This window comes from Lathyrus oleraceus, chromosome 3 (genome assembly GCF_024323335.1).
Source record: "Lathyrus oleraceus cultivar Zhongwan6 chromosome 3, CAAS_Psat_ZW6_1.0, whole genome shotgun sequence".
In the NCBI taxonomy this organism is placed as follows: Eukaryota; Viridiplantae; Streptophyta; class Magnoliopsida; order Fabales; family Fabaceae; genus Lathyrus; species Lathyrus oleraceus.
The window spans coordinates 509,268,090-509,282,703 of NC_066581.1; the positions used below are offsets into that span (position 1 = coordinate 509,268,090).

General features: G+C 33.6%; 1 protein-coding gene across 1 annotated transcript; it reads left to right on the top strand.

The window, feature by feature from the left end:
* The first annotated feature begins 754 nt into the window (after window positions 1-754).
* Window positions 755-3,308, top strand: LOC127128466 (transcription initiation factor TFIID subunit 10). Its single transcript, XM_051057811.1, has 7 exons — window positions 755-921; window positions 1,066-1,185; window positions 1,279-1,343; window positions 1,452-1,514; window positions 2,028-2,085; window positions 2,176-2,226; window positions 2,929-3,308. Exons 2-7 carry the CDS (start codon window positions 1,084-1,086, stop codon window positions 3,007-3,009), a joined length of 420 nt encoding a protein of 139 aa, XP_050913768.1. The 5' UTR covers window positions 755-921; window positions 1,066-1,083; the 3' UTR covers window positions 3,010-3,308.
* Window positions 3,309-14,614: the final 11,306 nt, after the last annotated feature.

Sequence of the window (14,614 nt, forward strand, 5' to 3'; positions counted from 1 at the left end):
TTCCTAGAGTCACAAACTTTAGCCGAAACTTCTCCATGCAACGGGCTAGCCATTTTATGACGAGATTCGCGAAAAATGTCTATTCTAGACGGAGTCTTCATGCTAACCATACAAGGTGTACATCTTGGGAGCTAACACTACATAATCTCCAAACTTAAACTTATGTTTTTTCCCCCTCAAATTTTGGGTATAAAGCTTCACTTCAACAAAGTTTCCCAAAACCGTTACATGATGAATATATATGATAAATATATAAAAGGACATAAATTAAACAAGATAGTAAAAAAAAACACAAGAAAAAATATAAACAAAACTAACTACATTAGCCTTGACTATCTAACTACACGTATCACAAATTTACTTCAATAGGCTTGACTCACAAAATTAATAAGATTTTTTATTAAAAAAAGTTTTAGCGAAATGCAAATATTTGATTTGAATAAGATGCACATCTTATTTTCAATCATTCGAGGATAAAATGGTGTGCACCAAATTTTTCTTTTTTAATCCGAACTAATTGTGAAAATAGACTTGATTTGATTAAATTGTGAAATCAATTGGTTTTATTGAAAATAAAATGGTGTATTTATTTTGATATTTATTTTAGCAACATTAAATAATATATAAAAGAACAAATTTCAATTAAATAAAAAAAATAAAAATGTTTCAATGGAGAGTGCAAAGAGTAAGCAGTACCAAGCCCAATCATTTAGACCTAATAAAAAATACACACAAAAATAAAGCTTAGATGATCTGGAGCACTTGATGGAGATCAGATGGCCACGATCCAACCTTATGATTTTAACATTTTAGGCCTTATTATCAAGATCTGATGGTCATCTAAGTAGGGACTATGTAGACTCAGTTCCGCGACTCCATCTCCGGCGACGCAACCATTTTCTCCGTCAACGACGTCTCTAGGTAAACCTATAACCAACACCTCAGTCCCACTCGTTATTCTTACTGTGTTCGGAATTCCTCGATTATCATTGATTTGATACCGTTATTGCTATTCATATTATGGATTTCGATTTGATCAATAGTTTTGATTGTTGATGGAAACAGTGAATCGGTGGTTGGAAGATGAATCAGAATGTACCGCAATCAAGTTCAACCGAAGGAAGGGAAGATGATGATTCTTCACTCTCCGAATTCTTATCTTCCTTAATCGATTATACTCCCACCGTCAGTTTTTACTTAATTCTTCAATTCAATTTCATTTTAATCCATTCATATTAACTAATTAATTACTTTTTTTTGTTTTTGTTTTTGTTTTAGATACCTGATGAGTTGGTAGAGCATTACTTGGCCAAGACTGGCTTTCAATGTCCTGATGTTAGATTGTTAGTGCCTCTTTTCTTATTTTATATTCAACTTTTTTTTTCTCCACCAGTATCCGCAAAGTTTGATTCTTAGCTATTGTATTTCTTGTCCAAATACCAATATTTCAGGACTAGATTAGTAGCTGTTGCCACTCAGAAATTTGTTGCAGAAGTTGCAGGCGATGCTCTCCAGTATATTCTTCTCGCTCTTTCTTGTAGACAAATCTTAATCTTGTTTTATTTAAACGTGTTTTACCTTGAATAACTTCGTTGCGCCCAATTATTTATGTGGGTTGTAAACCTGGGAATAATCTTCCATAGAAATCTATTTCTAGTTTCTTGAAACAAGTATTTTACTTTTGGGTTGATGCATGTGGATGAAGTTGATGAATGGATGGTGTAAACTTTTGTTAATTTTATGAATGTCTGTCTACGGGACTTTATAGGATACTCAATCTAATTTATTTGAATAATTGGTTTTAATTTTTGTGCTTCTGTTCACTTCTATTGTAAAGGTTCACTAGTCAATGCACACTCAAGAATGTAGTTTTTGGGTTTTTATCTCCTTCTTTTGCAAGTGCATAAAAATCTGTTTGATCTTAGTTATAAGTACTGAAGTACATTATTAATTGGCATTTAGTTGCTCTGTCTTTCTTTTACATGTCTATATGCCAGTGTTGTGATTTCTCCTGGGGTTATCTGTAGGCACTGCAAAGCAAGGCAAGCACAAATTCCAAAAGACAAAAGGGACAGGCAACAGAAGGTTTAGTATTTTGACGTATTTAAATCTGGTTTTATCTATTCACGTTCATTTTGTGTTTGTGTGTCTAGTCGTGACACTTCATTATGACAGGATAGGCGCCTAGTTATGACAATGGAAGATCTATCGAAGGCACTTCGTGAGGTAAGAAAAGTTGTTTAGATTTAAAAGGGGTGAAATCAACTCGTAATTACGAGTGTCATAAGTTATGTAGCACCGACACCTTTGAAAAAAGACATGTCTGTGTAAGTGTCGGTATCAGACACCTGCACCGACACTTGTGATCACGTCTAACCTATTCATTTTTTCAAATTATTACCGGTGTTGTCGTGTCAGTGTCGGAATCGTATTCGGGGTATCAGTGCTTCATATGTCATAAAATTTGCAATCATTTGTTGATACTATTTGGTTACTTACGTCTAAATGCTGAACCCTAAACCTTTCAAGACCCAAGTCTTAGTTGTTACTTGTCATAGGTGTTTCATAGGTATAACATTTTTTAAAGTCTAGTATGGCCTGCTAGTGTATTTTAAGGTCCATTTCATGTTATTGCCTTTAATTAGGTCATTAGCCATTTCATGAAGCTACAATTTCTAGCTTTTGATTCCAAACATGACTTTTGCATCAATTTGTTGTTCAACTCACTTTTTATTGAAATTTGTTGGTTCAAACATAAATCATTTTACATTTATTACTTTTATATTATTGTTTGAAATTGTCTGGGATCAATTTTATTGCATCAAACTTATGCCGGATTAGCTAAGAAGATACCGTTAATTTTTCATCGATTGTATTGATATGTTAATGTTTCTTTATATTTAATTCTCTTGTTATTTTTACAAACAGTATGGGGTGAATATTCGGCACCAAGAATATTTCGCCGACAGCCCTACTACTGGAATGGACCCTGCCACTCGAGAAGAATGAGCACTTTCTTGAAGCTTTTATGAACTATTTCAACGATGCACCAACTGTAGCAGCGTCTTCTCGAAGCTTCCTAAGTACTGCAATTGTACACACTATAACAATGTTTCTTTCACTTTTAGATTGTTTTGAAACTTCTACTTCATGTTTGCTTAAGAATTGGGTTCTTTAGTTTTTGTTCATCTAGGTCCAATTTATCATTGGTTGGTTTTGTTCATGAATGTTAATTTGTGATAATGTATGCTTATAACAAAATTTTGTTGTTGATGTTGATGAGATTGCGATACTGGTATGTTCATCTACCCACTGTTCCCCTTTTAATTAGAATAACACTTTAAGTCTTGTTTGTGCACCGTTAAGCTATACATTATATATTGTGTGCTGTTATGTGGATTGTGTTTTTATAGAAAGGTGTAAGTACCTCTTAATAGTGTTCATACCTATGAGTACTCAGAAGAAGTGGCAAAAACTAGACACTGCCCGTGCTTAAATGCTGCAATCACCCTTACTGTTTTGCACTTGGGGGAGTGTTTCATGCATCAAATAGTGTGATAGGAAACCCTTAATTAAGCTATACAATCATTGATGAGATTCTGCTTGTGTGAATACTAGGCATTTTATTTTTACTTGATTAAGTTCTGAAATGGTGAGGAAATTGTAATCGTTGGAGAGGTTTCAATGTTAAATTAGTGCGGAAGGTGTTTTTTTTGGTTGAAGTTAGTTTGAATTTATAATGTAATGCAAGAGTTCCTTGAAGGAGAAGAGCTTTCTTGGGATGTTATTGTCTTCATATGAAACATGTGTACTGACTCTCATGTACTGAACTTTTTTAGAATGGTTTTTGTTGTGTTGCTATTAGCTTTTAGTAGCCAACACCTACACAAATAAATGGGGAGGCGAAAGGGTTGTCGTCGACTTGTCGTTGCATCAAATCCACAAGTCATCAAACACATATTATGCATACACTTGTGGGTTAAGCAATAAAATATTATAGTATGGGCTAATGGGTATCTCAAATATCACTCTAACTCCTTCTCTTTTACACATTTCATCAAACACCTATTTAGCATACACTTTGTGTACGGATTTCACATGGCTCCTAAGATAAACAAGGATAAAAAAGGATAAAAATGTTGCAGATGCATCCTCTTCCGTATCGGTAAGTGCCCTTTCACTCGTACATCCTATTGAAGAATTTGAAAAGAATTATAGAAGTAGGATTGTCATGAAACAACATGTGTATGATCTTAACGTTGTTGCTCGGTTAAACATCCCAAAAATTGTAAGTCTTATGCAGCATCAACAAATTAACTCTTTTTTGAAAGTCTCCACCAGTATAATGAAGATTTGGTAAGGGTATTCTATTATGTGTTGGAATCAATGGATGGGTCTACATTTCAATTCAAGATGGGAAAAAGTACATATCACTTTATGGAGGACTTGTGGAGGAATTATTTGATAATATCGTACTTTCTCATCGAGCAACCTTGATTGATCATGACCTTCATAAGGACTTTGATTGGAAGATTCATTTGAATTAAATTCTAAAGGCACCAAGGACGGATGACAACTTGGACAAGGTGTCAACGGGCTACTTGAAAAGGGATCCTCACATTCTTCATTGGATTATCACTCATGTATTACGTCCAAAGAAAAGTGGTCATTCACGGATAGGCCATGGTGAGGTACATCTTATATATATTCTCCAAAATAAATTTAAGACCAATTTGCCACACTATATTATGTCGCGAATGTTTGTTATTAAGAATCGTAACAAATGATTCTCTTTGTGTTACATTTCCATGATTGCAAAAATCCTAAAGCATTTTCGTATTGGTGTGTCTAATCTACGATATATCTCACACAGTCAGACTCAAGAATTCAACAAAAGCATTATAACAAATATGAGTTATCATTGGGATAATGTCAACAAGGTTTACTTCTATCAAATGAAGGGGTTCGGTAAGATCATTTACAATTATGATGATTCGAATGAATTTGTTACAATTAATGTTGAAGAGAAACTGGTTGACGATCAAGATCACCATATGGATGCAGAGATGGTTGATATTATCCATGCGGAAGATGAGGCATGGTGATCCGCTGTCGCGCGCGGGTCAAAACGAGTGTTTTTCAAAAACGTAGTACGACGACAATTTTAACTCGGATATCGTTCTCACAAGGATTCTTGATTATTATTATCCAAAGGTAAATCGAATTAAGGGGGGGTTGTTTGGTTTGGTGTTCGATTAAGAAAAAATGATTATTAAAAGCAATTCTTGAAATAAGCTGTTATGAAATAAGTGATTATGAAATAATTCAATCTACCGATTCAGTTCCTACTATCATCGATTAATATAATTTTAATACCCTAAACGGATTGTCTATTCCTATTTGGATACAAACTCAATGACAAACGCGGTGAAGTTTGTGAGATGTATGATCCTAGTGTCCGAATTAAGCAAACGGGATAAGTTTTCATGGATTAAGCAAACATGATTGATCAGACACAAAAACGAATTAAGCAAACGTGACGCGTCTATGTTAGGATCATACAATCAACCAAATTGAATCAATATATTTCATGCAATCGAATTAAGCATACAAGAACACAAAATATCATTGAAAGGAATTAAACTAAAATTAACATTATAATTTCTTCAAGTTTTGGAACCTGAATTACGACAGATCGAATCAGAGGGATTAGTTCTCTATGGAATTCGTACGAGCTTTCAAATTTTCGTGAATAGTGATACCGTGTACTGTTTTCGGCTTCTTAGGTTATAGGAAAAGTAGAATAAACCTAATTTGGTCAAAACATAACCCAGACCCAAACTAAATAACCCAACACAAAATATAAATCTAGTGTTGAAGGCTTCAACGGTTTTTTCAACCATGCTACAGTCCGAATTAGCTTCTGACTTATTCATGAAAGTCGTAGCTCTTTCTCTTAGCTTTCCAACGACTGGTAGCACGCCTCGATCCGATACTCCTAGCTCCAGTTATGAATTTATTCGTGCAGACTGCTAATGCTGAAAATAAACTGCGAAAAACAAATAAGTGTAAAAATAAGATAAATTATAAAAACACATTAAAAGGGAAAAATAACCAAACTAAAACATGGAAACACATAAGTATAAATATAGAAGAATGTGCATCAAAATGCACTGATCAAATTCCCCCACACTTGAACTTTTGCACTCCGAACAAAATTTAAAATAAAACAAAGAAAACACAAACACATCATTAGTTACTCATCTTAGGCTACAAGTCTTCTTCGGTTAAGTTTGCATCGATAGGTACTAATCTTGCACACTAAGGATATTGTAGGAACACTAATCCACAATTGTGCAGTCATAAACCTCCTGAATACACAAATCAACTTGAATCATGTTATTATGTTAAAGCCTAACTTAGTCATCCTTCTTTTTGCTCTTTTTCATTCAGGCGCAATCACATTAAGCCCGTTATCTCCACACACCCATAGCAAGGCGGCCGGTTAGTGACTCTGATCCTTTTTGCACGGGTTTCTAGTACTTACGTGGCATAACCATTTGCTTACTCAGTTGTAGTTGCGGGGGATCGGACCGTAATCCGCTCTACCAAGTTCAGCACCAGAAACCGCTGAACCAACTAACAACGAGTCTTATTTTCAATTTTTTTTGAAGGTTCTACATCCATTTGGTTAAGTGACCGGGTGAGGGTCACCAAATTTAGAAGGTGCATTCTCTTTTTTTTCTTTTTCGGAATACTCACTTATATTCATCGGCTTCCCTGCGTAGAGTGTGTGTGAGATCATGTTGACTGCTGAAATAAACTACTCAAGAGCTGTCAAAGAATGAGAATTTAAGGCTAAAACATAATAAGAATTCGAATCAATTTCCATATGCAGGAAACTTACGGTTTTAAGACGATACCGATCTTGTGAATTTTTCCTAAGTCTCCGCAAACTAATCTCAAATTAGTTAGTCTATAGCCTAAAACTTTCAAGAAGATGCATTTTTTTATTTTTTTTTTATGACTGAAAACAAACAAAACACTAATAAAAACAAGGAAAACAAACGAAACAAATGATTTTCCTCCCCCACATTTAAAATAAACATTGCCCTCAATGAAAAGACATTACTAATAAAGTAGAGAGAAGGAAAGAAAGACTCCCTATTCAAGTTGCAGGGTAGTTAGGTGTTTCCACAAAAAGCTCCTCTATGCTGACATCTTCAGTCATTGAACTTTTATGGAATAGCTTCAAGCGCTGCCCATTGACTTTGAAAGTCTTGTTAGTACCTGCACTTTTTATTTCTACTGCACCATAAGGGAAAACATTAGTAATAACAAAAGGACAAATCCATTTGGATTGAAGTTTCCCAACCATAAGCTTAAGACGGGAGTTAAATAGTAAAACCTGTTGGCCCACAGAAAATTCCTTTCTAAAAATAATTTTATCATGGAAGTGCTTAGTTTTCTCTTTATAAATCCTGGAGCTTTCATAAGCCTCTAGTCTAAGCTCTTCCAGCTGTTGTAATTGGAGTTTTCTTTCAATACCTGCTTGTTACATCTCCAAATTACAACTTTTCACCGCCCAATAAGCACAGTGTTCTATCTCAACAGGAAGATGACATGCCTTACCAAAAATAAGTCGATAAGGAGACATCCCAATGTGTGTCTTGAAAGTTGTTCTTTGGGCCCAAAGTGCGTCTTCTAGACGACGACTCCAATCCTTCCTGTTTGGCTGCACCATTTTCTCTAAAACCTGTTTGATCTCCCTGTTTGAGATCTCAGCTTGCCCATTAGTTTGTGGGTGATATGCAGTAGAGACTCTGTGCACAACTCCATACTTCTGGAACAAAGCTTCCATGATGCGATTAAAGAAATGAGTGCCTTGGTCACTTATGATAGCTCGTGGTATTCCAAACCTGCAAGACCACTAAACTTGGGCAACAAGTGTATTAAACCCGATTTTAATTCAAAAGGAACAACAACATCATCATATTCAATACACAAGCCGTTATAATTCACATCAGGTGCAGCCAATTGCCTTAAGGTTCTATTGTCAGCCATTTCAAAAACAAGTTCAGAATCAAAAGCAAACAAGTTATGCAAATAGTCAGACTCAGAATCAGACTCAATTGTGGGTGATGAACTAGCCTGGACTCCTCTACGTTGTGTGCGCAAAGTTCTCTCTACTTCAGGATCAAAAGCAACAAGTCAGAACAGCGAGACCTAGTAGCCAGGACTAACGCACAACAATGCAGCAATAATATTCAAAATGCCGACAATGTCCCTAAAAGTAAAAAATAAACACCAAGAAGGGAATTGATCAAAATAAATTCAGAAAAATAAAGTGACACCGAATTTAATCTAATGACTTAAAAATATAATTTTGAGAATTTTTTCGATTTTTTCCGACTCTATGAAAACAGCAAAAAATTCATAAAAAGTAGAAAAAAAAGGAATTTGGAAAATTGAAAGCAAAGTCCATTAACTACTTTATAGTAAGGGAGAAATGATCAGAGAATTTTTTTACACAAGATTGTCGGAACAGATTTTCAATCGGACGCAATTTTCCCAAATACCGTTTTTTTTTTCACTTTTTGGACTCTAAAGCGCGAGTTGGGCAGAACCGTGAGGAAACTAGGAGCTAGACGCGTAGACACTAAACCTATGACTCTAAAAATGATTAATATAATCAAGAATCCCCGGCAACGGCGCCAATTTGATTCGCTGTCGCGCGCGGGTCAAAACGAGTGTTTTTCAAAAACGTAGTACGACGATAATTTTAACTCGGATATCGTTCTCACAAGGATTCTTGATTATTATTATCCAAAGGTAAATAGAATTAAGGGGGGGGGGGTTGTTTGGTTTGGTGTTTGATTAAGAAAACATGATTATTAAAAGCAATTCTTAAAATAAGCTGTTATGAAATAAGTGATTATGAAATAATTCAATCTACCAATTCGGTTCCTACTATCATCGATTAATATAATTTTAATATCCTAAGCGGATTGTCTATTCCTATTTGGATACAAACTCAATGACAAGCGCGGTGAAGTTTGTGAGATGTATGATCCTATTGTCCGAATTAAGCAAACGAGATAAGTTTTCATGGATTAAGCAAACATGATTGATCAGACACAAAAACGAATTAAGCAAACGTGACGTGTCTATGTTAGGATCATACAATCAACCAAATTGAATCAATATATTTCATGCAATCGAATTAAGCATACAAGAACACAAAATATCATTGAAAGGAATTAAACTAAAATTAACATTATAATAATTTCAAGTTTTGGAACCTGAATTACGACAGATCGAATCAAAGGGATTAGTTCTCCATGGAATTCGTACGAGCTTTCAAGTTTTCGTGAACAGTGATACCGTGTACTGTTTTCGGCTGCTTAGGTTATAGGAAAAGTAGAATAAACCTAATTTGGTCAAAACATAACCCAGACTCAAACTAAATAACCCAACACAAAATATAAATCTAGTGCTGAAGGCTTCAACGGATTTTTCAACCATGCTACAGTCCGAATTAGCTTCTTACTTCTTCATGAAAGTCGTATCTCTTTCTCTTAGCTTTCCAACGACTGGTAGCACGCCTCGATCCTATACTCTTAGCTCCAGTTATGAATTTATTCGTGCAGACTGCTAATGCTGAAAATAAACTGCGAAAAACAAATAAGTGTAAAAATAAGATAAATTATAAAAATACATTAAAAGGGAAAAATAACCAAACTAAAACATGAAAATGCATAAGTATAAATATAGAAGAATGTGCATCAAAATGCACTGATCACATGGCTACATGATGAAATATATCGACAAAATGAAGACCCGCAAGGGTTAAATCAATGACAACAAAATTCTTGGACTTATCATGGTATGACATATGGGAACGACTCTGGTATTGGCTCGAGTGGTGACGAATTTACGATTAACACCATGCTAGAGAACATGCATGTGGAGCAACAAGAGCACCAACAGGAGAAGTCACGTAGGCGTGACACATTTGAAACGACTCAAGAGGAATGCTTCAGACTGGAAATTGTTTCTTAATTTCATTGGAAATTGATTATCAAAGTGTAAAATTGTTCAAACGTTATTTTGAAAAACTTATTGATTTGTTTTCTCATCATTGTGGTACAATAATTTCATTTCATTACGATTTAATACGCATATTTGATTCTTCCTATAACGGTTTGAGATAGACGAGTGTCGATCCAGAATCGCTTCTGCTTGCCATAGAAAATATTTTAAAAACATATTTTTAATCAAATAAATTTTATTGCAATCAATTCACCCCCTATAGATCGTTGTCCTTGTCTAACACACATTAAGTTAATCCATTCCCCAATCAATCTAAATGTTAGACTTCCATTGGAAGGTCCTTTTCATCCTCAAGAGGAAATCTAAATATTGGACTTCCATTAGAAGATACTTGCCGACCTTAAGAGGCAATCTAAATTCTAGACTTCAATTAGAAGATCCTTGTTGCCCTCATAGGCAACCTAAATATTGGCTCAAATTGCTTCAGGCTACAAAGTCCCTGAGGAGAAATTAGAGAGTTGATCGAAGTTAGAGCTAAATTAGTCCCAACTAACATTTCTTCTTCGTAAATGCTAACATTCAAACCTGCGAAAGTTGAAGGCCTGAGGGAAAAGAAGTACATGAATGTCAAAGAGTATGATGTTCTTGCCATTGATAATATGTCAAATAATAATTGGCGAAAACCTACTGTCAATTATTTGGAAAATCTTACAAGGACAACAAATTGAAAGGTCAAATATAGGGCACTAAGTTATAACATCATGGGTAACGAATTATTTAAAAAGACCCCAGAAGGATTCCTTTTGAAATGTCTTAGTTAAAATGAAGCATACATAGCAGTCTTCGACGTCCACAGTGGATCTTTTGACGCGCACCAAGCAAGCCACAAAATGAAATGACTCTTATTTTGACAAGGTGTCTACTAGCCAACCATGTTGAAGAATTACGTAGAGTTTGCCAAAGGATGTCAAGAGTGTCAAAAACATGTTGGAATCCAACATGTCCCTGCCAACGAAATACATTAAGTGGTAAAGCCTTGGCATTTCAGATGATGGACATTAGACCTAGTTGGTGAAATTCGACCATCATCTTCTAAAGTTCACAATATATTTTGGTAGGTATTGACTACTTTGCCAAATGGGTCGAAGCAACCCCGTTGGCAAAAGTCAATCAGGACACGATGATAAGTTTCGTACAAAGTTATATCATTTGCAGGTTTGGACTACTTGAAACCTTAATCACATATTAAGGCTCTGATCTCATTTTAGAAGTGGGGATCAAACTTCTAACGTCCATGCCTTACTATGCTCAAGCAAATGGGCAGGTCGAAGCAGCCAAAAAAATAATAATCAGTTTGATTAGAAAACATATGAGCTAAAAATCTAAGAATTTACATAAGACTTTAGACCAAGTGTTGTGGGCTTGCCGGACTTCTCCCAGAGAAGCGACGAATGCAACTCCTTTTAGACTAACATTTGGGCATAATGCAGTTTTACCTGCTGAAATTTACTTGCATTCAACAAGAATTCAAAGGCAAAATGAAATACCTTATGATAATTTCTAGGATATGATATTAGATGAGTTGGTTGGCCTAGACAAAGATGATGACTGCATTGGACATGCTCATAAGGCAAAAGGAAAGGGTGACCAAGGCCTACAATAAGAAGGTAAAACCTAAAACCTTTTTGGTCTGTGACTTGCTTTAGAAAGTCATTTCGCCTATGGACAAAAAGGATAGAGTCATAGGAAAATGGTCACCTAACTGGGAAGGTCCCTTTTGAATGACTTATGATTTTCTAATAATGCCAATGAGATCAAAGAAACTAACCCAGAACGTCGAACTCTGAGGATTAATGAGAAGTATCTAAAAGGGTACAAACCCATGTTGCTAGAGATTCGAAATATAGAGTAATTAATTTAGCATAAATCAAGCCAACATGGTATTCATAAAAAGGGGGCCAAAATGGCAAATGTCATTACATAAAATTCATAAAAATAAAAAAATAAAATCAAGCTTCTTGACAAATGTCCCACTAAAAGTGAGAAAGTGGGAAGTTGGATTTTATGTATGACCCACATCCTTCATGGGAATTCTAAGCGACGATGACTCTTCTGAACCTACATGTCTCGAAGAGACGTTATAGGGAAGAACCATGATGACGGTGACGTCAACACACAACTATGAATAGTGGTGGAACTTCAAAAACGCCATTTGTCTCTAAAAAATGAATATAAAGTGACATTTTTAGGGGCAATTGGTTAGCCAAAAAATTCCAAAAGAGGAAATTTGATAAAGGAACCAGCTGTAATTTCTGCAAACACAAGGTAAGGGTAAAAAGCCTTTCGACCAGAGAAACAACAACATTCGAAATTGAAGATTCTGATATGGTACTTAGTGAAATTTTCAAGAGATTTGACCACTAATCAAATTCGATAAATAAAAGGAGTTTGACTAAAAGTATATTCGAATTTCAAACTGAAACAACTGTTTTTGGGTCTTATAAAAAATACAAAGGACACATGGAGAACAATCAAAGACTAGTCAAACATGCAGAGATGACGTGTTAGACAGATAGACATTTGAACGTTAGAAGACTGTTAGTTTCATAACATTATAAATAAAAATTCTAGCGTTAGGGTTAGGATTCAGGATGACAAAAAATTATTGTAAACTTCAATATATACTCAAAGTACCTATACACAAGCGAGAAATGAGTTTTTTTTTTAAATGTACTTGCTTACCATTTTTATATTTATGCAAATAAATCTTTTTCCATTTAAGTTACTTTTACTTGTTTAATTTTCTATTCAAGTAACTAATTTTGACCCAGTCGAAATCAGTTGCATTTACTTTCAAAGTTTAACTATCTTTTTGAAATATTCAACTTTCGACGCAAACAATCCAACAACATTAAACATCCATTTTCTTTTCAAATTAACACAAACTTGCCACAAAACTTATTAGTTTGATCCTTCAAACAATAAATCTAAAACTAAGCGATTGTTTAAAAAAACACCAATTACACTATGATCACTACAACCACCATTCTAACTATCATCGATCACGCGTGTCTTTGCCGACAACCACCACTTTTAATCAGTGTTGTTAAAATTACTATTAAATAAATATATTATATATTTATAATATTTTAATCATTTTACAAATTCGATAATATGAATCATTTGAATTAACATATGTCTATTGAAAATATTTATATTTAGAAATGATTTTAATTCTTAAAAAAATTATAATTCAAAACAAAAACTAATTTAAATTTCTCCAATTTTAAAACTCAATAGAAATTAGTTAATTTGATTAATAATACTTCATTTAAAATATCACCGAAAGAGCTTTGATATTCGGCCGGTTTATATAATAACATCCCCTTTTGGATTGATTCCAATTTTAATCTTCCTTGAAATGTTGAACTTATAATTTAAAGTTATTCTACATTCTCATCCCACAAACTCAAAACTCCTTAACTAATTGAGTCATAATTATTGGGTTAAAATTTATAACTATAACTTTTTTGCTACCGATTAAAGATACATTTTTACAAAGAAAAAATATACTTTAATTTCTAAACAAAATTTATTAAACAAATCGGAATTTATCAAAAAAATAATAATAAATCAAGAAAGAGACATAAATTCCGCCGCATTAAAAAACAAAATGATCTATGTACTAATATATAATATCTTAGTGAAAAAAAAAATAGCACAGGAATCTCTGCATTGTTGAACTTATATATAATATCTTAGTGAAAAAATTATTGCTGTTAAAAAAACTGAAGAGTGAAAAAGCACAGCTGTGAAGCACCGGGACTCTAATTGGAAGAAAACGTTGTCCCTTTCGACGCCACCGAACATCCTTAAAGCAAGTGCGTGTACATGTGGGCCAAGGAGGATAAAAAAACAATATTTTTAGATATTTTTTTAATTAATAAGAATAAATTATTTATATTTTATTAGGAAATAATGAAATTCACATTCATACAGTACAGATCTAATAAATTATTGTACCAAAAAACAAACATCTATTTAGAAAATCTTATCTTCTAAATGGATCACACACCTCAAATAGATACATTTGAAAAAAAAATCTATTAATTTAGGTAAATTTTATTTCCTATACTCCTTAGATCTATTAATTTAAGTAGTTAGATAAAAATCATAGCTCTAAAATTTAAGCATTAATTTTATATCTTTTATTATTTTAATTTTTTAATCAGTATTTCAGAAACACTCGCTAGTATTTTTTCAAAGGTATATATTTTTCTATAAACTTTAACTGTTTTTTTATGAGAGTAAATATTATACATGGTTAATATAAATACTTTTATAGATTTTTAAAATAAAAGTCAAACTTATTTAAACATTCAAAATCTATGATTACCTGATGTAAATTTTTTTTGAGTGTATTTTAATTAAATCATTTTCTTATTAATTAATATTACTAATTATATTAAGTAATTCTCAATTAGTAACTGTTTGTTTTAGTCGTTGCGAGTAAAAGAAAATGAAAAAGAAAAGAAAAGAAAAGAAAAGGAAAGAAAAGTTT

Excerpts from the sequence above, each read along its gene's own strand:
- LOC127128466 (XM_051057811.1), top strand. The coding sequence starts at position 1,084 with ATGAATCAGAATGTACCGCAATCAAGTTCAACCGAAGGAAGGGAAGAT. Across the intron at positions 1,344-1,451 it reads CAATGTCCTGATGTTAGATT|GACTAGATTAGTAGCTGTTG; the intron begins GTTAGTGCCTCT and ends CCAATATTTCAG. Across the intron at positions 1,515-2,027 it reads GTTGCAGGCGATGCTCTCCA|GCACTGCAAAGCAAGGCAAG; the intron begins GTATATTCTTCT and ends GGTTATCTGTAG.